General features: G+C 45.5%; 1 protein-coding gene across 1 annotated transcript in view; it reads right to left on the bottom strand.

The window, feature by feature from the left end:
• LOC135200137 (uncharacterized) overlaps window positions 1-26,947 on the bottom strand; it is an 86,991-nt gene extending 60,044 nt beyond the window's left edge. Inside the window, exons 1-2 of the mRNA XM_064228472.1 lie at window positions 26,796-26,947; window positions 7,549-7,693 (exon numbers count right to left, since the gene is read on the bottom strand). Coding sequence (XP_064084542.1) covers window positions 7,549-7,693; window positions 26,796-26,842 — 192 coding nt within the window. The 5' untranslated portion in view covers window positions 26,843-26,947. The remainder of the gene's footprint in view (window positions 1-7,548; window positions 7,694-26,795) is intronic.
• Between the last annotated feature and the right edge of the window lie 880 nt (window positions 26,948-27,827).

Here is a 27,827-nt window from a genome sequence, read left to right as displayed (position 1 = left end):
TCTCCGTTAGCAGTGGAATGGGAATAGGAGGCTTGTCCTCAACCCATACTTGCCGGAGATAGGCAACGTCGGATGGGGAACCCCTCCTCCTGACTCGCCATCTCCGGCGCTTTCACAACTAACGGCTAGGCAGAATGTGAGTATATAAAAAAGGCCTTGGTTGGGTTCATGGTACAGGTATTAGCTCCGGACCCTTGCGGTACCGATGGAGGATGACACCCACATCCACTGCCGGAGTTGCCCGATAAGTCTACGGCTTATCAAGGTCCGTTCTCGGTTTTAGTAGGCGCCTACATTGACATATACCCCTCCGGGACCTGCCGGAGCTATAGAGTCGAGCTCGCCCTCCTCATAGCAAGGCACCGACCTATAACCTACGAACACGTCCTAGCTCCAGCTAGTAACGATTACTAACAGAACTTACAATGAACCTACATACCTTTTATTATGTATTATGCATGTTCTTATCATAAGATTGTGTGTCTTTAATGAGTATTGTGAACTTATATAGTCTTCAAGTTACAATTTCTCCTGGGGAATTGTTGCTCATCAATGATTTCCCTTACAGAAGGTGCGTTGCTTGTCTCCGGGGTGCACCACCTCCTTTAGCGATCCGGTGGGACATGATGTCTGCCAGTCACATGCAAACTGCTCCATCTCCTTCATGGCAGAGCAGGGAGAAACACCCTATATGGTCTGGCACCCCGAGGCGTGCACCCTGTGCTTTGAGCTAGTCATGATCTTTGCCAATGACCAGGTAAGCACTACATAACCTTCTTTCTTCATTGTTTACAAATTGAGCATATATTGCATATTCAATTTCCTATATTTTATGATATTTTATGAAACAAACCGGATATGGTAGGAAGGTTGACTCCCCTTCCTCTCTTACAGACGGATGAGGACAGCCGCCAGTTGGCCAAAACGAACCTGAGACAGTGGGTCTCCGGGTATGGGCGGAACGCTCCGTCCGGGCACCCCTACGTCCTGGACTACAGCCTGGGGACTCGCCTCTTCCCAGGTTCGCCATCAGCTTCGGTCGATGCAGGTCTGGCGGCTCCCCTCATCGACGCCATCCGGGCCTTGACAGCCCCGCTGCCGGACGATCGGGACCTAGTCGGAGACGTCGTGGCAATCAACATTCATATGTAACCGATGGCCCTGGATGAGCAGGTAAGTGGTGAGGTAAGCGAGGCAGGTAGCCTCCTCAGTCCCACTCCCTCTTCCTCTTTCCGGGGCTTTACCAAGTCCACCCCTACTACTTGGGATGGCTCGAGATCTGTCCGTCCCAAGGAAAAGTCCCTTAAGGCAACTAAGTCGTTGCCTAAGGTACACAGGCCAGCTCCGCCAGCGGCGTCAAGAGTTGTCTCCGGCCCCTAGGCCATCAACTTCCTCTGCGAAATCGCCTGCTGCCAAGGGTTCTCTCTCTTCTAAGGGATCGAGAACAAAGTCCATAAAATCTAAGGCGGCGGAGTCAGGCCTTGACCATGATCTCCTTGCTAACCTTCTGATGTCGAAGGTTAGAGACGCAGTCGATGAAAGATTAGATTCTTTGAGGTGGGCCTCCGGTTCGGAGATCTCCAGCCAGTCAGTATCAGACATAGTGGCTGAGCAGATAAAGCCCATAAAGGAGTTGATGGCGGGTTTGCTCCACTTCGGATATCCGGCGCTAGCCTCAGAAGTTCCGGACGCCTCAAAGTTGCCACCATTCCATAAGAACAACCCAAGGCAGTTCGCCATGCACGCCCCATACGTGGATGGCAAACTAGAGGGTTGCGGTACCTGACCAGTGGAGGACTTTTGAGTTCTACCCAGAAGGCCTCCAGTTTCCCTTCAAGGGGTTCACCAGACTAGCGGAGCATGTGCTGGTCAGAGTGGACAAAGTTCCTAAGGAAACGGTGATTTTTCCGAAGGAACAGGCCCAAGCTGTCTGGGCGCGTACTTTGGCTGACTGGGAGTGCATTAACACCAGGTTAACGCCTCTCAAAGGCTCCTTCACCATGTTTGTGACACCGGACGAGGTTCCGTCTCCCTGCATAGACAAGGTTGCGGAGTTAACCCTCCAAGCAATCATGGAAGAAAAGCCTCTCCCAATCTTGAAGGAGACAGAAGCTACCTCCCTCCTCATACCTGCCAACAGAGACTTCTGGCAAGATGCTCTGGCCACATTTACGGTCGGCAAATTAGATTCGGACTGTGCCTCAACCTTGTTCTCTGATAAGCTCACCAAGCTGCCGGAGAACATGATAAAATCTGAGTTTGAGGCTAGGACTAGACTGGCTAGATCTATCAACTCCGTTGCCTCGATGGAGTTGGTAGCTTCTATTTACAAAGACGAGCAGCTCTTCCAGGTCTTGACAAAAAGTCTGTTGCAGACTTACCAGTTGGACCTATTCGAATTTGGTGTCGCAAGAAGAGCTTGCAGGAAGTACGTCTTGGCGGAGACTACTATTAGGCATGAGCCTAATAGACTAATTAAAACCTCAATCTGGGGCGAGAACTTCTTCCCTCAAGAAGAGGTAGATAATGTCTTGAGGGAAGCCTCCAGGCCTAATCTAAGTCTCCGTGTCCAATGGGGTCTCCCCTCCAAATGTAAGTTTGAGGCAACTGGAAAACAAGCCAGGTTTAGAAAGAAACAAAGGTACTTCGCGCCATATAAGACTTCTCGCCCTCAACAAATGGCACAGGCAATGCCCCTCGCCCAAATGTCGAAACCTTCGACATCAAAGGCCCAGCCCCAGCAGCAGTTTGTGCTGCTTCAGGCTCCACAAGGCCAACAGCCTGCAACCTCTGCAGCCCTAATGGCTTCCCCCGCCTTCAACCCCGTCTATAAAGCCAGCGGTTCCTTTCGCGGCTACAACCGGCATGCCGGTAGTAGAGCCAGAGGCCACTCCCGGCTACGTAGCGGGTCTAGAGGCAGGGGATTCAGCGGAGGCAAGGGTTATAAGCCCGCAACAAACCAGTGAGAAGTATCAGGTAGGAGGGAGGCTATACTGGTTCAGAGATCATAGGACTTTCAGCCCTTGGGTGTACAGCATAATCTCCAAGGGCCTGGGTTGGAAGTGGAAGGGAGGATTCCCACCACCACCAGTGAACTTCTTCCAGACTCCAACAGCGGATTTGGAAGAGTACACCAAAGATCTCTTGCAGAAGAAAGCCATAAAGAGAGTAAAGAGCCTAAAATTTCAAGGACGTCTATTCACTGTCGCCAAAAAGAACTCATCCAAAAGAAGAGTCATTCTAGACTTGTCCAAACTCAATTCTTACATTCTATTCTTACATTCTTTGCGACAAGTTCCGCATGCTGAGAGTCTCGCAGGTGCGGACCTTACTTCCCCGTGGGGCCATCACCACCTCTATAGATCTTACAGACGCTTACTATCATGTTCCGATAGCAAGGAACTTCTCTCCATACCTAGGCTTCCGACTAGGCAACAAGGCGTATTCATTCAAAGTCATGCCATTCGGGCTCAACATCGCACCCAGAATATTCACCAAACTAGGATAGACAGTAGTCCAGGAACTCAGGACCCGAGGAATAATGCTGGTAGCCTACCTAGACGACTGGCTCATTTGGGCAACCACAGTCGAGGAATGCCGCAGATCACCAGCCAAAGTCATAGAACTCTTAGAGCTTCTAAGATTTCAAATAAACAAAGAGAAGTCGCGGCTGGAACCAGCTTCCCACTTCCAATGGCTGGGAATCCAATGGGACCTGGAGGAACACAAGCTATCCCTTCCACCCAAGAAGGCCCAGCGGCTACAAAAAGATTTCTCAGGAACAAAAAGGCCTCTCGACGTACCCAAGAGAGGGTCCTTGGTTCACTACAATTTGCGTCAGTAACAGACGTCCTACTGAAAGCCAGATTGAAAGATATCAATCGTGTCTGGAAGAAGAGAGCCAACAATCACCTCAGAGACAAACTCTCAGTAATTCCATCTGTACAGGCAGAGAGACTTCACCCATGGTCGAAACTCAAGAATCTAACCAAGTCAGTGCCACTGCACTTCCCTCCCCCATCTGTGACGATTCATACAGACGCATCACTGAGTGGTTGGGGGGGGGATACTCTCAGCACCAGAAAACTCAGGGAACATGGTCAAACACGTTCCACCAATTCCACATCAATGTATTGGAAGCCATGGCAGTTTTTCTAACTTTGAAAAAGTTATCACCACCCAAGAACAACCATGTGAGGATAGTCTCGGACAGCCCAGTAGTAGTCCATTGCCTAAACAGAGGAGGCTCCAGAACAAGCACACTGAATCATGTACTAGTAGCAATATTTACCTTGGCAGCAAGGAAGCACTGGCACCTGTCAGCAACTCACCTGGCAGGAGTCAGGAATGTGATCGCGGACGCTCTCTCCAGGACCACTCCACTGGAGTCAGAATGGTCCCTAGACATGAATTCATTCCAGTGGATCTCCAGTCAAATCCCCGCCCTGCAAGTGGATTTATTCACAACAGAGTCCAACCACAAGCTACCATGCTACGTGGCTCCCAATCTGGACCCTCTAGCCTATGCCATAGACGCATTAGCCATAAATTGGAACCACTAGCAGAAGATTTACCTGTTCCCTCCAGTGAATCTTCTGATGAAAGTGTTGCACAAGCTATGCTCCTTCACAGGACAAGTAGCACTAGTGGCTCCCAACTGGCCCAAAAGCAACTGGTTTCCACTCCTTCTAGAGCTGAAGCTCCATCCCAGACGGATCCCTTGCCCGGAACTGACACAGGTAGTACAAACTCGAACTGTGTCAGCTTCCTCAAGACTTCTCCAAACCCTAACTTTATGGATTTCATGAAGTTTGCGGTTCAAGAGGATGCGAGTATTGATCCGTGTAATATCATATTCATAGAATCAGACAAAAGAGATTCAACACTTAAGCAATATGATTCAGCTGTTAAGAAGTTGGCTGAATTTTTAAAACATTCAGACAACCATAAATTGACCCCAAATCTGGCCATCTCGTTTTTCAGAACTTTATTCGAGAAGGGCCTAGCCGCCAGTACTATTACGACAATAAAATCAGCCTTAAAGAAGATCTTTCAAGTCGGTTTCAAAATAGACTTGTCAGATTCATATTTTTCTTCCATTCCAAAAGCATGTGCACGCCTTAGGCCAACTGTCCGTCCACAAAAGGTCACTTGGTTCTTAAACGATGTCCTAAGACTGGCGCCAGACACTGCTAATGAATCTTGTGCATATATTACTCTTCTGAGGAAAACTTTGTTCCTAACGGCTATGGCCTCAGGTGCCAGAATATCTGAACTTTCAGCTCTCTCTCGTAACCCAGAAAACATAGATTTCCTCCCATCAGGGGAAGTGCTACTCTCCCCGGACAGGAGTTTCCTGGCAAAAAATGAAGACCCCCAAAATAGGTGGTCTCCTTGGAAGATTATTCCCCAGCCTCAAGACACATCTCTATGTCCTGTTGCAACTCTTAAGTCCTTTTTAGCCAGGACCTCTACAAAGTCCTCAGGTCCTCTCTTAATTAGAGAACAAGGTGGCACAATCTCTATCGAAGGTATTAGACAGCAGATACTCTACTTTACAAAACAAGCCCTACAAAGTCCTCAGGTCCTCTCTTTATTAGAGAACAAGGTGGCACAATCTCTATCGAAGGTATTAGACAGCAGATACTCTACTTTACAAAACAAGCCAACCCGGAGTCATTTCCACATGCTCATGACATCCGGGCAGTGGCTACATCAATTAATTATTTTCAGAATATGAACTTTGAGGATCTTAAAACATATACGGGTTGGAAATCTCCAACAGTTTTCAAACCCCACTATCTAAAGAATTTACAATCTCTAAAATATTCAACTATAGCAGCAGGGAGCCTAGTCTCCCCCGAATAACATTTCCTAATCTTCTGGCCCCCCTTCCTACCTGCCTCACTAATACTCGCCACGATGCCTCTCTCCTCGGTATGTGGAGAACCTGGCGTCACCCTGCCACATATTTTGTACATATTTAATTAGTTCCGGACGAGTTTTTTATAATCCGGATGGTACATATCCAGAATTTTGTATAAAAAATTCCTTGCATGATACCTGTATAAAAATTCCTTTTGTATTACCATTAAGCATAATTATTTCTAAGCCATAGCTTAAGTCCTAGTTATTAAGTATTAGTATGTTAAGTTTTATCTATTGTTACTAATATCTTTTACATTAAGTAAACTTATATTTTAATGAAGTCCATTTCATTTTTCCCCTTAAGTTTACTTTTATTTATTAGCTTGGATGGCATTCTCTAGTAAGTTTTCACCGGCAAACACAGGTCGACCCAGAAAAGGGATTTTGACGAAGGAAAAATTATTTCTGGAGAGAGACCTGTGTCGCCCGGTGAACCCAACCCATAGTCTTCCCTTCCCTACACCTATCCAAGCCAGGAAAGGTATCTAACAAAGCAAGGATTGAGTGGGGGCGCTTGCATCGGGCTTCAGTAGTGGTAGTACAGAGGCAGTGCGAGTGTGGCCGTTGGCACGGCTCACCCCATATGTGAGTTTTGAGAAAGAATACTCTAAATGGCGGGAGACCTGTGAATAGTGGCTTTCACACGCCCTGAACATTATACACGACGCCCTTTGGGTCCTCGTGCGAGGGTAGTACCTCTGTCATTACCATGCTAAGACTTTTTCCCTCTGGGGGTATCTTTTAGAAAGTATTTATATAAGAAAAGTGGATAGCAGGATCCTTTTCACCGGGCGACACAGGTCTCTCCCCAGAAATAGATTTTTCCTTCGTCAAAATCCCTTTATTTCATTGAAATTAACTGAACTTTGTATAATTTTTGCTTCTTTAGCAGTTTACAGTTCAGGAAAAGAGAGCGCCATGAAGGAACAAGTCGAAGCACTCATGGGTTTCATTGCTTTTTAAAATTTAGGCTGTCAAGCCAAGCACTGGGCCACTATCAACCATTTACCACCTAGGACACAGAAAAGAGTTGGAGTTGGGAGTGGTTGTATAGCAAGACAGAGATAAGAAAATAAAGGATCTTATAGGAACTGGGAGAAAATCCCACAGTACACCAAAGAATTTGTGGGATGCTACACATTTAAATGGGCAGGGATTTCCTTTGACTTCAGAAATTTGGAAAAAATGGAGAAGTGATGGAGGGAGACACTGCTGGCAGGAGAGGGCCAATTGATTGGGAAGAATTTGGTCTGTGGATTCCCTCCGAAAGTGTATGAGAAATTTGCCTTGAGAATTATTCCCCCCCACCCCTGTTCATGATTGTTTTGCACTGCTATTCTTAGCAGATTGTTTTTCTCTTTTCCTAGCCCAGTGGGAAGGGTACGGATCTTGTTGACACTTTTCCATCAAATCCTCTGCAATTAGTGTGCATGTGCCTGATCTAACCAATATGTCCAGTCATGGGTAAATGTACTGATTCAGGTTATAAGATTATAATTTGAGAACCACAGAAGTATCATGAGAACCACAGAGGTACCATCAAGTACAGTAATGAGTGTTAACTCTAAGTTATATTACTTTTTAAATAAGCAAATAAAGACAAAGATTAAAATCACCAACCTTATTTAACTTTCTCTGTTTACTTTGAGATGGGCCAGCAGTATTGTTAATAGTGGGTGAATGTTGACTTGTACCGACCTTGTCTAACTTTCCCTGTTTAATTTGTGTTCTTAATTTACGAGGTTGCACTATCGCAGCCGCTCCGCTGAAATGTAAAAACGAACTTACAAAATATTATTCCTCTACTTTGTAAAGGCCTCTGTTTAAAACATTTGAAGAATTATTTTCAGTATCCACATGCACCTTGAAAGTTCTTTGCTGGTTAACATTTTTATTCTTGCTTGCAGCATTATACAAGAACATGTTATGATGTTATTCATTGCCTGGGACTTTGAAAGTGAATAGTACAATAGAACTCCAGTTCATGACCATATAAGAAGTAAATTGTGCTTTGGAGCTCGAACAAAAAACCAAAATCCGACCCAATAATCCACATGCTTTTTGTAAACTGTGTTTTGTCTTTCAGTTGATATGTCCAGATTCATTGAATTCCTGGAAGGTAAAGAGAACCCTGTCTGTTCAAGCAACAAACCATGTAGACCACAGGGGTTTGTTACGATTCCTCCTTCCCTTGCCAGAGACAGAAGAACGTAAGCGCTACAGAGAAGCAGATTTGCCCATTTGCCTTGGTGGTGCTCATCTTAACCTGTAGTGGTGCCGATGACACCAACCCGTGAAGACGCCTTAATCCCTGTGATTTACAAAGGACTGAAAATGCTAAACTGCTACTTCATTGCTGTTCGGTGAGAAGTCGGAGTTGCAATGAAAGCAGAGCATTTTCAGTTATGAAAACACAGGGATGTACTGCCTGAAGAACAGCTTCTCATGGGCTGAATCATCATCTTCTTCTTCCCAGGTTATCCAGGGAGGACATCTATATACTTGGAAGTAGAGCTAGCACAGCGGGGAACAGGCGATGTCTTCAGTTATACATCAACAATTCAGGGTGAACAATGAACAATTGCACACCTACGAATACGATATATATTTAGAAGACAAACTCAGATGTCTGAAGAAATCATTCTATATTATCGCAGCGGCAGGTGCCATGCAGCGGGAGACTAGGCTACAGACTTCTGTTACCATGCAGTAAACAGAAAGATGATAGCGAGTCTATTGAGATATCTCGGTCTGAAAATTCTCGCAATGTCCAAGGAGATTCAGTAGAGATGGTCATTCACGTATGCGAGAATTCCAGCCAACCAGAGACCTAAGTCTGTGATTGCCGGGCAGAGATTTGGTTCGGTGGTCAATCATTGTAGAGGAAAGAGACATAATCTGACCATGCTATCTAGGAGAGCCAGCTGGTACTGGGCTGCGGCAGGCAGCCCAATACACCGCTAGCTCTCGCTCACTCGTCATCCTGAGTTGCCAGGTAATCCATTCCAAGAAGGAATGCGTTCGGCTAGAACCATTGAGGGGCAAAAATATACGCTCGAGCATTTGCATTTAACCGAAACGGATTTCAGTGAATGCAAACGCTGAGGTGTTGTTGTTGTAACAATACCATAAGTATCTCAAATCAAAACTGGTAACTCCTGGGAGGTTTGCAGGGCAGTCCCGAGTTGCAGTTCAATTAAGAAGATACTATTCGTCTTGGTAACAACCCGTAGAGATAACTACGGTATGTGCCTACACCTCGGACAATTCAACTGATAACAGAAGCATGTCACGAGGCCAATATACGTAGTATATTTGTAGGTTCCTGTACATAGACCTCCATCCTAAATTCTCTTCCATTCGAGGAACAAGAATAAGGACTGGAAGCCGACACCCTTCATTCTCTAATGAAGAGAGTGAAGGAGGAGTTTTCCCCGAAGGAAGACTTCTATGGTGATAACAGGATACCGAAGACGATAGTTCGAGCCCAACTGGATGTTCCCACCCGTTCTTCTCTATCCCGGGGTTAGCCGCCTACTGAGGCGACAGACCGTCAGGTCCATCCAGGCTGAGCCCTTCCCAAGATATTCTTCCTTCAGCAGCAGTGCTTTTCTCGAACGCTAAAAATTCCAGGAATTCGAGCATTTGGCGAGATTCCCGATTATCGTAGTAACAATTATCTGGGATTCTCGTCTCGCCCACTATGGACCGAGGTTTCGCCCAAGTGTTTGCAGATTGTAGAAGACCAGAACACTCGGAGAGTGCTAGAAATTCCAAAGAACTTTAAGCACTCGGCAAAACCCCAACCGAATTCGTCAGACGATCATCGGGTGGTGGTCCTCCCGATTCGCGTCGAAATCGAGGATGGGGCAAGATCCTTCCTCAACGACGGGGACTTATGTCCGATAGGACCCAAGGAATGCGGTCCCCAACGTGGAAACCTACGGAGAACGCTCTGCAGGATCCCTCCCCTTCCCTTCGCAGCCATAGGGAGAGAGGGAATGGGGGAGGAAGATTGGATACTCGCTCGCCTTCCCAGCGAAACTAGCAGTCGGAGAAGCGAGTACGAGAGGCCGGTGATGGCCGCTCAGAGTCTAGGAAAATGTTACGGTCTGGAGAAAACGTTTTCCCAAGGAGGGTTACGAACTCATACTGTAGGCTAAATGTCTGCCGCCACCGTGACCATCGTCTGAGTGGGGCTGAGCGAGCACCTGACAGGAGAGAGCCAATACCGTCCCCCGACGCGTCCCAGTCCTCGTTGAGGTCAAAACCTCTCAAGAGGGCTGAAGGGGGAGCCCACCCTGGTCTCTGAGTGCGTGGTCCACACGGACCGTCACGCGAACGGGGGTGATGGTCCCTCCGAGAGTCTGGGAAGCGTCATTCGTCCTCACCAGCCCCCCATGATCTCCAACCACATGAGCGAGGATCTGTTGGTCCCAAGACCGAACTAGGCTCGTGGCCGGACCGTAAGAAGTGCATTCCTCACTGTCACTCCTGTTCGACTCGTTCCTCCCAGTGTAGCCTGAGGAGGTTGAAGGGACAGGTGAGGGAGACCTGATGCTCCTACCCTGCCTACCAGCAGAACCAGTAGGCTGGGAGGACTGCAGGCGATCACCAACCCACGGTGGCGATCGAGCTGCAGGTCTGGACCAGCGGCTTCTTGCGGAGAAACGCTGGACCAAGGAACGGAGCGTCGGTCTCTTATGTCAGGGGAGCTGTTACGAGAGCTCCTCCCCTGCCTACCAGCAGAACTGGTAGGCTGGGAGGACTGTAGGCAATCATCAACCACGGTGATGATCGAGCTGCCGGTCTGGACCAGTGGTCTTCTTGCGGAGAAACGCTGGACCAAGAACGGAGCGTCAGTCTCTTCAGGAGAGCTGCTGGCGATCGGGCTGCACTGGGCGGCTAGACCGAGAGCAGCGGCGACAGTCCCGAGCGTCAGAAGAGCTGCTGCTGGTTTCCCCTATCGGCCCGGTCCCAGTGGGAGCGGCGGTCAGGGAAAAGGCAGAGTCCGCTGTCGAAGTGGGAGAGCGAGGAGGCGCTCCTCGCGATCACTCCTGATCGCCTTGCTCTTCCTGGTGTAGCCCGAGGAAGTTGAAGGGGTAGGAGAGGTAGGCCTGATGCTCGCAGAACCGGCGTACTGGGGGGGGCTGCTGACGATAGCCAACCCGCGGTGGCAATCAATCTGCAGCCCCCAGGAAGAGCGGCTGGACCGAGAACAGCGGCGACGGTCCCAAGCGTCAGAAGAGCTAATGCTGGTCCCCCTCTCCGCCCAGTCCCGGTGGGAGCGGCGGTCAGGGGACCGGCAGTCCGCTGTCCCGGTGGGAGCAAGGCCTGTCCTCACAGCGCGTCACGCCGCTTGGACCAGCCGAGGCTGGATCAGGCGACCGACGGCACCGCTTCTTCGCCTCAGCCCGCAGCTGGTATGGTAACGTCGTGTCAACCCTGGGTACTGGCGACTCGCCACGAGAGCGATCGCTGGCCTGGTGGGAATCACCTGGGCGACTCCCACCAGTCTTCTGCTCCGTGCCTGGATCCTGGCGCCGAGCGAACTTGGTTGCCTGGGTCTTGGCTGCACGGTCACCCGCAGGTGACCGTACACTCAGTACCTCTTGCGAACGAGAGGCCGAGACGGTACCCGACGTCGAGGAGGAACCTCTGGCACCAGGAGAGGTACCGGTGTTAGCCGTTACCCCTCTGGGCCCCGTCATCTTCTTCCTTGCGTAAGGAGAGACGGGGCCCGTTCCCGAAGGAACAGGAGGACCAGCAGAAGCCCCAACTGTCCCACCCCTTAGAGGTCTCTGAGCGAGACTTCTTAGGGGGGGAGGAGGCTACCTCCTTCTTCGGCTGGGGGCCTCAGAAGTCGAAAGGGAAGAGGTGGCAAAAGACAACGGCGACACCTTCCTCTTCTGCCTAGACTTCCTCTTCACCAGTTCCTCAGGATAACCTACAGGTCCTCCAACCAGGACGGAGTTGGGGCAGTTGCCGAAGCAACACGGCCCAACTGCACCTGTCTGGAGGGACCTGCAGGAGTAGCAGTGGAGAGAACACTTCCTCAAGGAGGGCAACGAACTCCTATCTGGCAGGTGAAGCATCTGCCACCCCCGAGACTGGTTGGTTGCGTTCGCATGACCGTCGTCTGGGTGGGGCTGTCTCTGAAAGAAAAGGATTAATTAAAAGAGGGCTGGATGGCCCGCCTCTACCGGCCTCTGCGTGCATGGACCCGCAGGAACGTTACGTCAACCCTGGGCAGCGGACGATTGCTGCGAGAGCAATCGCCGGTCTGGCGAGTCACCCGAGCGACTCCTACCATCTTCTGCTCCGTGCCTAGGTCCTAACACAGGGAGCGAACTCAGCAGTTTGGACCCTGGCGGCACGGTCACCTACTTGGTAACACTCAGGAGGTGGAACCTTCGGAACCGGGAGAGGAGATACCAGCGGTGGCTGGTATCTCCATGGTCACCGTCTGCTTCCTCCCCGAAGAAGGCAAGATGGGCCCCATTCCCGAAGGAACGGGAGGACCAGCGGAAGACCCACCTGTCTCACCGGAGCGAGACAGACCCTTAGAAGTCCGTAATGAGACTTCTTAGGGGGGGAGACCACCTTCTCTTAAAGCAATGCCTAAAAGTTGAAGGGGGGAGGCATGAAGATATGAAGATTTCGAAGAGGAGGATGACGACACTTGACGAGCTCTCTTCCTCTTCGGTTTCTCCTTCTGCCAGACTTCTACCATCAGAGTAGATAACCTCCCAGGGTAGCGCGACAGCTTCGTCCAGTGACATACTCCCAGGTAGTAGTGGTAATGAAAATGATTTTCAGCAGGGGATCAGTACACACACTCAAGGATCGGTACGCAACATGCTATGAGTCATAGGAACAATTCCAAGGTTAGGATAACCAACATGAAGATCATCCAACCAATACTGCTGAAAACACAATCACCACTAGTCTGTAAAATAAGGGAAAAAAATATTAAAGTAATGAGGATACTCCTCACACATCCAAGGGCGCCGCCCTCCAAAGTGGGAGGAGATCCCCCAACATCAGCACCGCACTCCCATCCTTCTACCTTCTTCCGATAGTAAGTGAAAGGAAGAAGAAGAAAAACTACCATAACAACAAAACATGGACAAACCTTTGAAGTTCCCTTGGTAATTCCTAAGCGTAAGCGTAATTTCCGGATGAATACATGTCTCATCCTCACGATAAATACATATCTCGTCCTCATGCAGGTCTGAGCCAGTGTTAAAGGGCGAAAGATTGTAAATATGTTGGCATCCCTTAGCCGCCGGCTCTTAACACACGTAGAGGGGTGGTTGCAAAGGCTATCACAAAAAGTGGGTTTGTATATTAATTGAAAAACCAAGGACAAATCTTTGTTTAGTATTAATATAAAAAACCCGTAAATGCCAAATTATTTAAATACAAAAAATTAACCAAAAGGATCCCACCGGGAAAAAAGATTAACGACCAGTCAGCCAGAGCTAACAAACACACGTCTTCTGAAAAGTAAAGTGGAGTATTTACATCCGGGCAGGCTCCCATGGTAGTTACTGCCTAACCACCTTGTTCAAGATTCAACGGCTGTAATTCCAGCTACGCCAAAAGTATATTCCTATTGTTAAAGGACCGAAAGGTTTGCATTACATATTGGAACAAACCTTCTTTTTTTCAGCTTATCCACATAATTCGAAGTCAATATCTGATGTAATTGAAGAGAAATCTTTGCCATATATACGTAGGTGGCTACATTGTTAAAAGAAAATGTGCTGTATCCTCATTTAGGTCAAAAGATGACTGACACTCAAAGTGACTAAAGGTTCTGGATCAATAAATTAAAAAGTCAACTCAATATGGCATCTGAAAATATTTCATTCAATTAATCCTTTGAGAAATGTATCCAAATCCATTTGAGTATAAGATTGTTTGCCTGTGAAATGAAAGCTACTGGGGTTGATCTTCCCAATGAAGTAATTTAATTTTTTGTCTAAATTTTGTGTCTTTCAGGATAAGTTACCTAACCTAGAAAATCGAGATGGGAAAATAAAGTAAATCGTGCAATAAAATAAGAAAAAACAATTAGATTAAATGTTTTTCTTTACTTAATTCATGAAATATATTTTCTGTTGAAAATATTTCTGGGCGTTTTTAAGGACTTTTAATGTTCAACTACCATTATTTGTGAAAATATAAGGAACATAAAAAGAAACTGGCAACAATATGGGAAACACAATATGGGAAACATGGCAACGTCCCTCGCAAGGGGCTCTTATTTTGGTAAACAACTGCAGTCGGCATACCTAATGTCCTAGACCGTGATCCTAGCTACACATGATTGGGAGCAGAAGAGTGAACGCACATTTTCTCGCGCTGCTTTGTTAGAGCTTATCATTAGGGTAGAACATCACAGCAGGCCAAGCAGGCCACCTACAATCAATGCAAGCCACCCTCCGAAAAAGTACATTATAACGCGTCCTGACACCCGAGATGGGCATCAGTCGCGACTTGTTGTTGGTGAGAAACGGAGCTAAAGACCTCTACTCTCCTTTCGAAGTAAGTATTTTCTCCAAAGTTAGAAATTAAGGCCAAATTTTAAGATTTAAACAGAGGGTACTGAAAATGGCGCCCACGGCAGTGGAAATCTCACCAAAACGCTTTAGAAATTTTTACTTACAACTAAAAATGTTTCGAAGATTGACGCCATCTCGATGTTTACGGAGTCGCTTGTGTCAACAAACTTTCCATTTCCTGTGATAAATCCGCACACCACTTGTACCCACAGACGCTGGAGCACTTTTATCACAACAATCGAAACACGATTTCTCATCAACAACAAGCCAGGCGTAAACAGCTGTTTGGGTAGAAGATGACGAGAAGCGTGCTCTTGGCTAATTTTTAAATAAGTAGTAAAACATCAATATTTTACATATTTATGATGATTAATTTGAAAATATTCGTTATTGAAAAAGTAACTCGACTCTGACTCAAATTTAAGTAATTATTTTTCTGAATTAGAACGTTCTTTCAAGTTCTGTATTATGACGTCACGACATCTTGACTTTCGTACCTATTGTAAATAATTGCTATACTCAACTGTCATTGCAGAGCAGTTTACCAGTTATTCATGCAGATTGTTATCAGCTATACATGTAATTGTTATAATCGTAATGCGCATATATATCTTTATTATTTACTTTTTGGATATATGAAGAGTTTTACTGCTGGATTATCGCCGTAGTGTGACGCAATCGTTTTCGGTCCATGGGCCTCTGTCTGTTTTCGCACCATAAGAAATTATGGGCCGAATTTGCAATGACCAGAAAGTCGTTAAAAGAGGAAAGTTGGCATTGAGGGGCTATAGTTTTGACTGAGAAAAATACAAATTTATTCAATAGCTAGCTGTAAAAAATACTTGGTTATAAAAAACTTGATTGACAACTAAGCAGCATGTCTACTATGGGTTTCAGAGACAGTGCAAGCACGTTTTTGGGCAATACCTATTTCTGTAACGAACACTCTTAACAGAACGAGATTTTGCTATAGTGCATTACACCCAGTGCCGTAATTTATAAGGGTATCGTGAATCACTAATCGTAAAGAATAACGACACTTGTCCTTGTACCAATAGACAAAAACTCCATTATGCAGAAATGGATACGAACACGCGTATAAAGCTCCACCTACCCTCATCCCCACCCCCCCCCCCCCCCCCCGCCATCCCTTTTCTTCTTCGTTCCTCCGCCTTCCTCTCTCTCTCTCTCTGTTGCCATTCGGCATGTGTTGACCCTCCAAAACTGGGTATAAGACTACCACACAAAAACGTTGAAATTTGTGAAATTAGGCTATGTATTGGAAGTATATAATAACATAAATATGAAAGTTTTTATGTTAAAACAAAGTTTAATGTTTACACTTACCTGGGCAGGTATATATTATAGCTATATTCTCTGTTCCACCTGGCAGAAATTTTCAAAACAAAACGCGGCAAACGCTAGTAACCTATTAGTAGTTCAGGCAACCACCACCCCGTTACCGTGGCGCTAGCGCTAGGAACCGTTCCCAATTGGGCCAGATTTTCTCTGAACCCTGTCTCCTGAGGGGAGGCGGGTGGGAATTAAATTATATATACCTGCCAGGTAAGTATACATTAAACTTTGTTTTAACATAAAAACTTCATTTTAATGTATGACACTTACCTGGCAGGTATATATATAGCTGATTGACACATTTGGAGGTGGGTCAAAGACAGCAACATTATTAGAGTATAAAATATTATTAAAACTCTAGGTTCCTTACCTGCTAAGGTAGCTGACTTCATAGGTCCTGCCTCTAAGCCTGCTTAAACCTTAGTAGCTCTCAACAAGGAAGTGTCCTGTATGTTGAAGAAGCTAAGCAACAAGGAAGTGTCCTGTATGTTGAAGAAGCTAAGACTGGAACTGACAACTGGACGTGACCAATGCGTTGACAGAACCTTACAGCCCTCTTATGCCACGGCATTCAAGCTAGTAACAGATCATTTACCTGAACTACACACACACCATCACCGGATAATACCAACAAGACTGAGAAAAGTACCGCACCCTTTTCTCAGACGACCAAAAAAACACAAACACCATCACCTAACTAGCTTAAAAGAAGGTTATGGGGTAGTAACTCCTTTGCCCAATACTGTACCCGAGGACACGTATGGACCTAGCGTCTGACAATTATCAAAGGTTGTCTGAACGTCCCTAAGATATGAGACGCAAATATTGAATTAGTTCTCCAATATGTGGATTCAATAATTTCCTTGAGGGCTAAATTCTTTTTAAAAGCTAATGAAGTCGCCACTGCCCTGACTTCATGAGCCTTCACTTTCAAAATACCAAAGCTCTGTTCTTCACACAACATATGAGCCTCTTTAATTAACTCTCTCATGAAGAAGGCTAGCGCGTTCTTCGTCATGGGTCTAGTGGGGTCTTTAACTGAACACCACAGAGCATCAGACTTCCCTCTGATAACTCTTGTTCTTTCTATATAACATCGCAACGCTCTCACTGGGCAGAGAACTCTTTCTTGCTCTTGACCCACCAATTCAGCTAGACCCAAAACTTCAAAGGATCTTGGCCAAGGATTAGCTGGATTCTCATTCTTGGCCAAGAAACCTTCTTGGAATGAAACCACACTGCATTGCCATGTCTCCATCCCACCTTCTTCGATATGGCCTGAAGCTCACTAACTCTTTTGGCAGTTGCCAATGCTACTAAAAAGATAGTCTTCTTAGCAAGATCTCTCAGAGAGGATTCCTCTAACGGCTCGAATTTGCTAGAAGTTAAATACTTCAAGACCACCACTCAAGGTTCCAAGCAGTGTGGCCTGCATTCTGGTTGTTTCTTCGTACCAAACGACCTAATCAGATCTCTAAGGTCTAAGTTATTCGAGATGTCTAGATCCCTGTGTCTAAACACTGAGGTTAGCATACTCTTATAACCTTTGATTGTCGAAACTGACAAGCGTAAATCCTTCCTCAAGTATAGAAGGAAATCTGCGATTTGGGTCACAGAGGTACTGGATGAAGACACTTTCCTGTTCTTACACCACTTCCGGAAATTGTCCCACTTCGACTGATACACTGTGATTGTGGAGGTTCTTCTGGCCTCTTAGCCACTGCACTGGCCACCTCTCTAGAATATCCCCTCGCTCTGACCAGACGTTCGATAGTCTGAACGCAGTCAGACCAGAGCGAGGGTATTCTTGTGAAACCTGTCGAAGTGGGGTTGTCTGAGTAAATCTACTCTTAGAGGAAGAGTCCTTGGCGTATCTACTGTCCATTCCAGTACCTCTGTGAACCAACTTTGGGCCGGCCAAAACGGGGCTATTAAGGTCATCCTCGTTCCTTTGCTCTCCCTGAACTTCTTCATCACTTTCCCCAGCACCTTGAACGGAGGAAAAGCGTACAGATCTAAGTTTGACCAATCCATCAGGAATGCATCGACCGCCACTGCTTCCTGGTCTGGAACCGGAGAGCAATATGTTGGTAACCTTTTTGTTCTGGCTGTCGCAAAACAGATCCACTACCGGACGGCCCCACAACTTCCACAGGCTCTGGCAAACCTCCATGTGCAACGTCCACTCCGTCGAGAGAAGTTGCTCTCTTCTGCTCAACAGGTCCGCACCCACGTTCTTCTCTCCTTGTATAAACCTGGTGAGTATCACGACCTTTTCCTCTTCCGCCCAAAGCAGAATTCTTTTGCCAGATCGTAAAGGGGAAAAGAATGAGTTCCCCCTTGTTTCCGGATGTATGCCAGAGCCGTGGTGTTGTCCGAGTTGACCTGCACTGTCTTGTTTCGAATCAACTCTCTGAAGTGCTTCAAAGCCAAGAAAATTGCCATCAGTTCCTTCCTGTTTATGTGCCACTTTGTTTCGACCTTGCTCCAAAGTCCCGACACCTCTTGAGGGCCTAATGTCGCTCCCCAACACCCGCGTCCGACGCGTCGGAAAACAAGACGAGGTCTGGGTTCTTCTGCTGAAGCGACATCCCTCTTGCTAACCTGCCTGGAGTTAGCCACCACTTTAATTCCTCCTTTACTTCGGCCGGAATTAGAAACTGGAAGGAATCCGGTTGTAATTTTCTTGGCCATGAATCCTTCAGGAAAAACTGAAGAGGTCTCATGTGCAGTCTTCCTAAAGAAATGAACCTCTCTAGCGAAGAGAGTGTGCCCAGTAGACTCATCCACTCTCTTGCAGAGCATCGGTCTTTCTTTAGAAAGTCCTGCACCTTCCGAATGCATTGGGCTTGCCTCTCGGGGGACGGAAAAGCCCGAAAAGTCACTGCCGATATCTGAATCCCCAAATAAACTATCTGTTGTTGGGGCTCCAATTGAGACTTTCCCATATTCACTACCAGACCTAGGTCTTTTGCCAAGTCCAATGTTTGACTCAAGTCCTCCAGACATTGACTTCTTGATTGGGATCTTATCAACCAGTCGTCCAGATAAAAAGACACTCTGATCCCTCTTAAATGTAACCATCTCGCCACATTTTGGACATCATCCTCGTGAACGAGGGGCTTGAGGGCCTGTGCCAAAGGCCGAAGCATAGGGCCTTGAACTGAAAGACCCTGTCCCTGGAATCACAAACCTTAGGATACTTCCTGCTTCCTGGATGAATCGGAATATGAAAGTATGCGTCTTGCAAGTCCAGAGTCGCCATCCAGTCCCTGGACGTACCGCTGCCAGTACTGAATCGTTCGTCTCCATAGTGAACTTGGTCTTTTATTTCTACGAAAAGATTCAGGTTTGACTTAACGTCCAGCACTGGCCTCCAACCTCCCGAGGACTTTGCAACCAGGAACAGACGGTTGTAAAATCCCGGAGATTCGTGATTCAGAACAGGTTCTATGGCTCCTTTCTCTAGCATGGAAGCTACTTGCTCCCACAGAGCCGCTTTCTTCTCTAAATCGTTGTAATTTGCCCCGAGGGCTCTCGGAGATGTGCGAGAGGAGGTTGGGTCTTTTCAAGAAAGGAATCTTGTACCCTTCCCGAGCTACGTTGGGACAGCCCAGGGATCTGCCTTCATATTCTGCCAAACTTCCCAAAAACCTTGAAGTCTGGCTCCCACTGTCGTCTGGAGGACTGAGTTCTCATTCTTAGAGGGGGTCTTGGCTCCTCTTTTTGCGGGTACTCTCTTAACCCTACAGGCAGGGTCCGAGGCGAATGTTCTTCCTCGAAAGGGCTGTTGCGAAGGCCTAGTATCCTTTGGAGCCTTCTTCACCAACTTGGTCGGTAAGAACTTTTTAACTGAAGACGAAAGAAGATCTTGAAGTGGCCTTCTGCGAAAGGGAAGCGGAGCTATATCCCTAATCACCTCTGAAGGGAAAACAGCTGTTTCGAAAGAGGAGAGAACAGTAACTCCGATTTCTGAGAGTTAGAAACTCCTTTTGAAGCGAACGAACACAACAGCGATCTCTTCTAAAGTACTCCTGCTGTGAATAACGAAGCCAGTTCATTCGTTCCGTCTCTCAGAGCCTTATCCATGCAGGACATAATGCTCTTAGCTGTTTCTAAGTCCTGCGAATCCTCTTCTTCTAGGGAGTTCGCTAGTGCTCCCAAAGACCAATCCAAGAAATTGAAGACTTCGAAAGTCCTAAAAATCCCTTTAAATAGATGGTCAAATTCTGATGACGTCCACCAGACCTTGGCAGACTGTAACGCCTGTCTGCGTGAGCTGTCTACTATACTGGAGAAGTCCCCCTGGGAGGAGGCAGGTACTCCCAGGCCTAGACTTTCTCCAGTAGCGTACCATACTCCTGATTTAGAAGCCAACTTAGCTGGAGGAAAAACAAAAGAGTATTTTCCCGCTTCTTTCTTCTCCTTCATCCAGTCATTCACCCGTTGAAGGGCCTTCTTCGCCGAAATTGACATCGTCATTTTAAGGAAAGAGGACTTCTTTGGAGTCCTAGTCTTGGAAAACTGTGATAAGGGGGATAACGGAGCTGTCGGTTTAAATTCCCCCTCAAAAATAGCCATAAGACGTGAAGTCAGAACCTTATAATCTGAAGAAGGTTCCGTATTCTTTTCCTCAATTAACTCCAATTCTTCTTCCGCTGAAGAAATGTCTTGTAGATCCTCGTCGTATTGACGCTTCGTTGAAGGAATAGCGTCCTGCCGCCTGCGTCCTGCGGCTACCGAGGCGTCGGCGTCCTGCCGCCTCTCGATGTCCTGCCGCCTGCGTCCTGCGTCCATCGTAGACACGCCTGCTTCCTGCCGCCTGCGTCCTGCGTCCACAATTGGTCCCGCGTCCTGACGTTTGCGTCCTGCTTCTTCCGAAACCATTTTCTTCCTGTGTTCTGCGTCCTGCAAACCCAAGCGATCGCTTGTCCTCCTAGCGCCAGTGCGCCCTGCGTCCTCGGCGAACGCGTCCTTGTCTTCCCTTTTAGAAGACTTAATGGGAAGGAAATCGTCCTTACGCCTCGAAGATGCTTGCTCAGGAGCATCCCAAGACTTCACCAGAACTGCCAACTTGGACTGCATTTCCCGTAAGAAATGCTTCGTACTATCCTCCTGAATGGTAGACGACGACGGATGAGGATTACGAGCGGGACTGCGACCTAACGGAGAGCGATCTTGTACTCTACCCGACGGAGGAAGACGAGGGGAGGATACAAAAGAAGATGGAGGCGATTCTCCCATGGAAATACCATGCCGAGACGGACGTAGATCGCCAGTGCGTCCTGCGTCCTCTCTAGTACGAAAAATCCTTTTCCTCTTGATCGGCACTGCGTCCCCGTCTTCCGAGGATGACAACACCTCCGGACTACTCCAAGCCTCACTATCTTGCTCCTGTCTCTCGAGAGCAGTTGATGTCCTGAACGTCCTCTTGAGGGGGCGAGACACCACTGCATACCGACGTTCTCGCTCGGAAGTCGAACCTTCCGAGGACGCACACTTCCCAGTTACGCCTTTTCTGCGGCGAACTGCAACAGCCTGGGAACTTGCAACAGGACTGTTCGAAGGGACGCCTGACCGTGACAAAACCTCTCTCGCCTCCCTTCGACTGTCGACATGCCTTCTCCCTTGGGTCTGGGAGCTTGACAGAGGTCTAGGTCTAGGAGCACGAGAGAGACGATCAGACGCCCCCTCCACTACACTTTCACTGACATCGAAAGCACTAACTCTATCTGTAAGTCGCTGTATCTGGTCGCCCATGGACGCAAGGGCAGCGAACACTTTCACAATATTTGTATCGTTCGCCTCCTCCGATACAGCAGCGGGCGCAGGAGATACCTGGGGAGAAGGAACTACCAATTCTACATTGGAAGGAGCTGGAGAGGAAATACATTCACTCCTTTTACTCGAAGAATTTGACTTCTCACTACGAGAAACAGATCTCCTTACACGATCTTTCTCAAGCCTCTCAACATATTTCATAAAGACCTTCCATTCCTTCTCTGATAAATTCTCACATTCAATGCATCTATTCTCCCAAGTACACACATTCTCCCTACACTTCTTACAAACGGTATGAGGGTCGACCGAAGCTTTCGGCAATCTTACCTTACACCCCTCTTTTACACACACTCTAAACATACTTCCAGTATCAGACATCTTTAAAGAACAATCCAAAGCGAATGCCAAGCTAACGTTTCCGAGTACAATACCAAAATCCAAGATCAGTCAGCAACGAGAATGAAAATCCTAGCAGGGAACCACCAACAATGTTGCCGGTTCGGCTGGCAGAGAAAATCTGGCCCAATTGGGAACGGTTCCTAGCGCTAGCGCCACGGTAACGGGGTGGTGGTTGCCTGAACTACTAATAGGTTACTAGCGTTTGCCGCGAGTTTTGAAAATTTCTGCCAGGTGGAACAGAGAATATAGCTATATATATACCTGCCAGGTAAGTGTCATACATTAAAATTAAAGCAATTTTATCATTATTGCATTACTATGACAACTAGAATTCATGAAAACAGTTTATAACCTGTTAAGCGTCACCCACGTAATAATACGTTTACCGCGATCTACTCGGTAGCGCCTTCAACGGGATATTACGTTCAAGACTTTAACTGTGCTTGTCAAGCCGTCAGCCCCGTAATAATACGTTTACTCGTATAGAAAGTGTAGGAACATCATTTGGTAACACTCTCAGCACATGGGAAACTTATTTCCAGCCTGGCAACTCTTTCTTGGTGGTCGCTTATGCTAGAAAACTGCCTGTCCCTGTTGGTTTTCTTTCAATACGCTTCGGGCGTTTATCGAGACAAATTGGATTTCGCGTCTTTCACAATGAATGTCCCAAAGAGGAGGCATATTTCTTCAGGTGAGATCAATCAAATACTAGATGAGGAGTGTGATATTGATAACCTATTTGATGATGAGAGCTCTAGTTCTGAATCCTCCAGTGATGATACAAACTTTTCTTCCAATTGCGGGAGTGAAGATGACTTTTCTTTGCCGAGTGACTGGACTCCGAGAGAGAGAGAGAAAGAGAGAGAGAGAGAGACGAGAGAGAGAGAGAGAGAGAGAGAGAGAGAGAGAGAGAGAGAGAGAGAGAGAGAGAATTTCCTACAGTTAATTACAGTATGAATAACAAGCATAAAAATCAATATTAACTTTGAAAAACTATCATCAGTGCTATGATCGCTGATTACAAAAAAACGTGACGGTTCGTTAGCAGCGAGCTCATCAGGGCGGACGCTTAACAGGATAATAATGGAACGGCGTATGTTTGAAGCCTCCACTAATGTGGCAACGATGATTTTGCCATTCTTAGCATGCAAACATTAAAGCATGCAAACATTAAAGGTTACATTTATTTCTGGCATACCATTATTAAAGAAATTCAAAATACTAATAAAGACTGAAATCAATGAAAAGTGCTAGCAAAAACAAAACAAAAACGTAGTCGTTCCTCTGCACTTTTCCGTATTCGTTCCTCTATGGTTTTCGGCAGCCAGATGTACGAAAACGTTAGAAACATTGATTTTATCTACTTTAGAAATATCTGTAATTTTTCGGGGTAATTTGGTTGCAAAAACGGATAATATACATGAATTAAATCAAAATTTTTAAATAACAAAGTAAATTTAAACTAAATAACGAGTAAAGTAAACAGTTTAGGGAATAAAACTTTGCAGTTTCGTCGTCTCTCGTCGTCTGCTGTTCGAAATTGTGTTTATGGCGCGCGCGCTTAGAAACCAGGAACAGCAATGGGTTTAAAGTGCAATGTGGAGTGAACTGAGACCAAAATGTGTAATAACATCAAATAAGCACTGTGGAGTTTCAGTTGTGATGGCAGTAAGGATAAAAACCGCCGATTACAAGGTAAGAATGAATTCAGTTCCAACCATAACCCCGGGAATAACAAGTTTCATACTTTCACTAATATAGGCAACAAAATGTTTTATTGTGCTGATTACAACTGCAAATCTTGAGTAAGATCAATAAACGTTACATACATACGCTAACATTGTTCAAATGAGTGCTGGGAAGGCTGGGGAAAGATGGTGGCCGTCACTGATGAGAACCGTCCATGCAAAACGTAGCCGCCATATTGGATTTCAAAACTGCCTTGAAAACATATTTTACGAAGAGCTCACATGCTTATTTTAGTTCGTATGGGGCTTTCATATATCACAATATGATGACGAAACTTCAGTCTTTTAAATGGTATGCTTAGAGTTGCAATTGTATTCATGTTTCACCAATTAAATATCGAGTGAATAAGACCCGTCTACCGTGATGAGGGTTGGCCTGTCGTGATGTTTCCCCCTATATAAACGGTTGGGAACATACCTACCTAACAGTTTCTCTCCTAACAGCGCCTCAGTGGCATGGTTGGTATAGTGTTTGCGTCCCACCTCGGTGGTCGCGGGTTCGATTCCTGGCCATTCCATTGAGGAGTGAGAGATGTGTATTTCTGGTGATAGAAGTTCACTCTCGACGTGGTTCGGAAGTCACGTAAAGCCGTTGGTCCCGTTGCTGAATAACCACTGGTTCCATGCACCATAAAAACACTGTACATACAACCAAACAACAGTGGCGGATTTAGGGTTGGGGGTCTGAGCAGGCATGGCCTCTGACCCTTACGTCTGGAATAAAAAAAAGGGGGACCCTAAGGTTACCTGCGTAGAGCATGGCGGCCCCGTCCCCCTTAATAAAAACCCGTCCCTGTCTCCCTGAGGTCAATATTATAATTATAACTTTACGTAAGGGTCTGCTTAAGATTAACCCAATTCCCGCTGTTCCATTTGGAGGTTGTGTTCACCAGCTGCTCTTTCCTCTTCGTGACTTCAAAATGTACACGAACATACGATGTGGATCCTAACAGCTACTATTCAAATGCAATGGATCCAAAGACGACTATGATAGCTACTGGGACGAAAACTAAATATAAACAAACTGGATATTGGTACGGCAGTAAATTGCGCATCAGGGATCCCAGATGACAGCACTGCCAACCAGCCAAAGTCTACCATAAAACCAGCCAAAATCCCGCCAAATGGAAATCCAAACCAGCCCAAATAACCGCCAAATATATGTGCGTTATATTTACCTTTATAAATGCATATTTTTTTTATCATATATATGCTTGTATAGCGGCATCATAGTTTTAGTTACATAATATAAACTAATATAAGAATACAGGAAAAATAATTTTTGTTTTGCTTTTCTATTGACAAATGAAGGGAGGTGACAGACAATCCTCTTAATCCCGTGACCCGTGGTCACTTCCATTAATCATCCATCCACAACGAAATGGTAGGCCGCTCAAAATAAATAAGTAAATAAATAAACATGCCAAATCTACCACCTTATTACTCTTTTTTTCCTCAATAGTTTGAACGGGTTTAAGAAAATATGGCATCTGCGCTAATCCCCTTTAACGGTCTCGACCTTTTGTAGCTGTTGCGGTCGTCTGGTGTGTGTGATTTTTTTTTTTATTCTATCTATATATTCAAATTCCCCAGATTTTCCTGAAAACCTTTAAAAATTCCCAATCTGGGGACAAATTTCCCAAAAGTGGGATCAGTGTTTAGCTCAAATTGCAAGTTTCTGAAAACCAGCCAAAAAACCACTAACCAGCCAAAGTGAATCTTTACCCACCAAATTGGAAAAAAACCAGCCAAATTTGGTGGGAAACCGCCAAATCTGGGAACCCTGTTGCGCATGCGCGAACCCTGGTTTACTCCCTCAGGCATATCACTGACAGCAAGAAAAATGGCGATGGAACAGCATGAACCGCGGAATAATTTTCGCTGAAAAACAGATGTTTTGGTGATTCTACAGAACAGTTCAGCACGGGCTGCCAGGAACGTAACCGCGGATACGACATCCACTAAGGATTGGGGCGTCCAATGTATTTTGCCGTGTTTGGTACTGGCGCCTGGGGGTTAATTACAGTTGTCTGAATAAATATTACTTAAAATTCTTGTTCAGGAGTTAAAAATGCACAGAAAAACCGCAACTGCCAAAGTCTAGGCAGCTGCGGATTATTACCCTAGATCTACCATATATATATATATATATATATAAATATATACATATATATATATATATATATATATATATATATATATATATAATATATATATAAGGTTTTTTTTTGCCACAAAGGAAAAAAATGAAAAAGCGAGATAGCCGAGTACTTTCGGCCCTATTCGGACCCTTTAACTCGGCTATCTCGCCTTTTTCATTTTTTTCCTTCGTGGCAAAAAACCTTTATTTATACATAGCATCACGTTTTATATACTTCGTGATCAAGTTATTCATACATATATATATATATATATATATATATATATATATATATATATATATATATATATATAATATATATACACACACATATTACTACACCATCGTACCTTTGGTGACTTTCTCAGACCTTTATTCTGCCCGACATAAGCAGTTGCAAAGGGCCGCCTTCATACACTTTACAATATTCTTTTAATTCACTTCATTGGGTATTGCAGCTGTCGGATAAGACGATAGAAGTCACCAGCTAGTGAAATGTCAAAATTAAACAAATTTTCAGCACTATTCCCACTAAAAGTGGGTTAATTTTGTTTCTGTAGCCCAAAAAAGCGGGACAGATGTTCAAAAAGCCTAAAAGCCGAACTGGTCACATAATATAGGTAGTATGATATAAGCAAACTGGAAACGGATACAGATAACTGACGTACCTACAGCAAGTCAAGAGCCCAAAACGGCACCACTGACAGAATCTGCCGTTCCCCAAGTCCCCAACCACACTATGTTATTTGTACGGCATGAAGTCTGAAACCTGGCCCATGCGCAATTCACTACCGATAGGGATATGGCTGCTACCAATATCCTGTGCCAAATATAAAACCTTCGATACTATAACAATTTAAACACATTTCTTACCTTTCAATATGCTGCACTATTCTGACGATGGATGGCGAAGAGTACATGTTTGTATTTTCGCAAGAAACTTTGAGACAGAGAGAACTAAAGTAATGTGAATAAAATGACCTTGCGCGTCCGAGGCTCAGAGTACGTATGTACTCGGTGACGGTGTAAGGGTTGCGTCGATATCGTGCTTAACAGTGTTGCCACGCACATGCTACACAAGTCTGGCTTTGGACAATACACACATAAAAAAATGCATATATATAATATATATATATATATATATATATATATATATATATATATATATATATATTATATATATATCGGATTAACAGACATTCCATTTGGTTCACAAGCCCTTCTGGGTATTCAACAAACTGATGGCGTAATTGCGGACTTGGTAACGCTACCCAACACACAGGTTGAATACTTGAATACTTGCTCAAAGTAGACGTGACATGTTACGGGCGAGTTAAATACATACAACACGAATTATTCTATTTACTAATATAAAATATATTTGTCTATATTCCCCCCTTTTATTTGCCATATCTGATGGTTGTTCTCTGATAACTATATAAGACGGATGTTGAAAGTCGATAAGGTAGTAACAGATATCTATGTGGCCTAGTGACAATAAGACTATCTATGAATAAGACCTGTAGGAACGTAATGTATGTACGTTTGGACTAATCTAATGTAATGCACTACCAGGATTCTGGTTCTCGTAAGTTAAGCTCAACTTATCTTGTCCTGCACATTGTGATTAGGTGTGGAATCCACACGTAAAAATTTCCACGCTTTTTACTTTAAAAGCGTATGCTAGTTACAATCTAATAAGAATTTATGAAAATTTTGTTCTATTCTATTTTATAAGTCTCACACACGAATATCTATAAAAATAAATAATTAGTATTATCTTTTTTAATTTGTGGATGCGTTTGGATGTTTATTAGATGCATGACGCTGACCGTTGATTCATTTGCAAACCAAGGTCTAGAATATAAACAGTATCTTAACCGTACGAACTGGCTGGTTCCAGCG

This window comes from Macrobrachium nipponense, chromosome 26 (genome assembly GCF_015104395.2).
Source record: "Macrobrachium nipponense isolate FS-2020 chromosome 26, ASM1510439v2, whole genome shotgun sequence".
NCBI classification, from domain to species: Eukaryota; Metazoa; Arthropoda; class Malacostraca; order Decapoda; family Palaemonidae; genus Macrobrachium; species Macrobrachium nipponense.
Note: the sequence above shows the minus strand (reverse complement) of the source record. Positions and strands in the feature narration are given on the sequence as shown.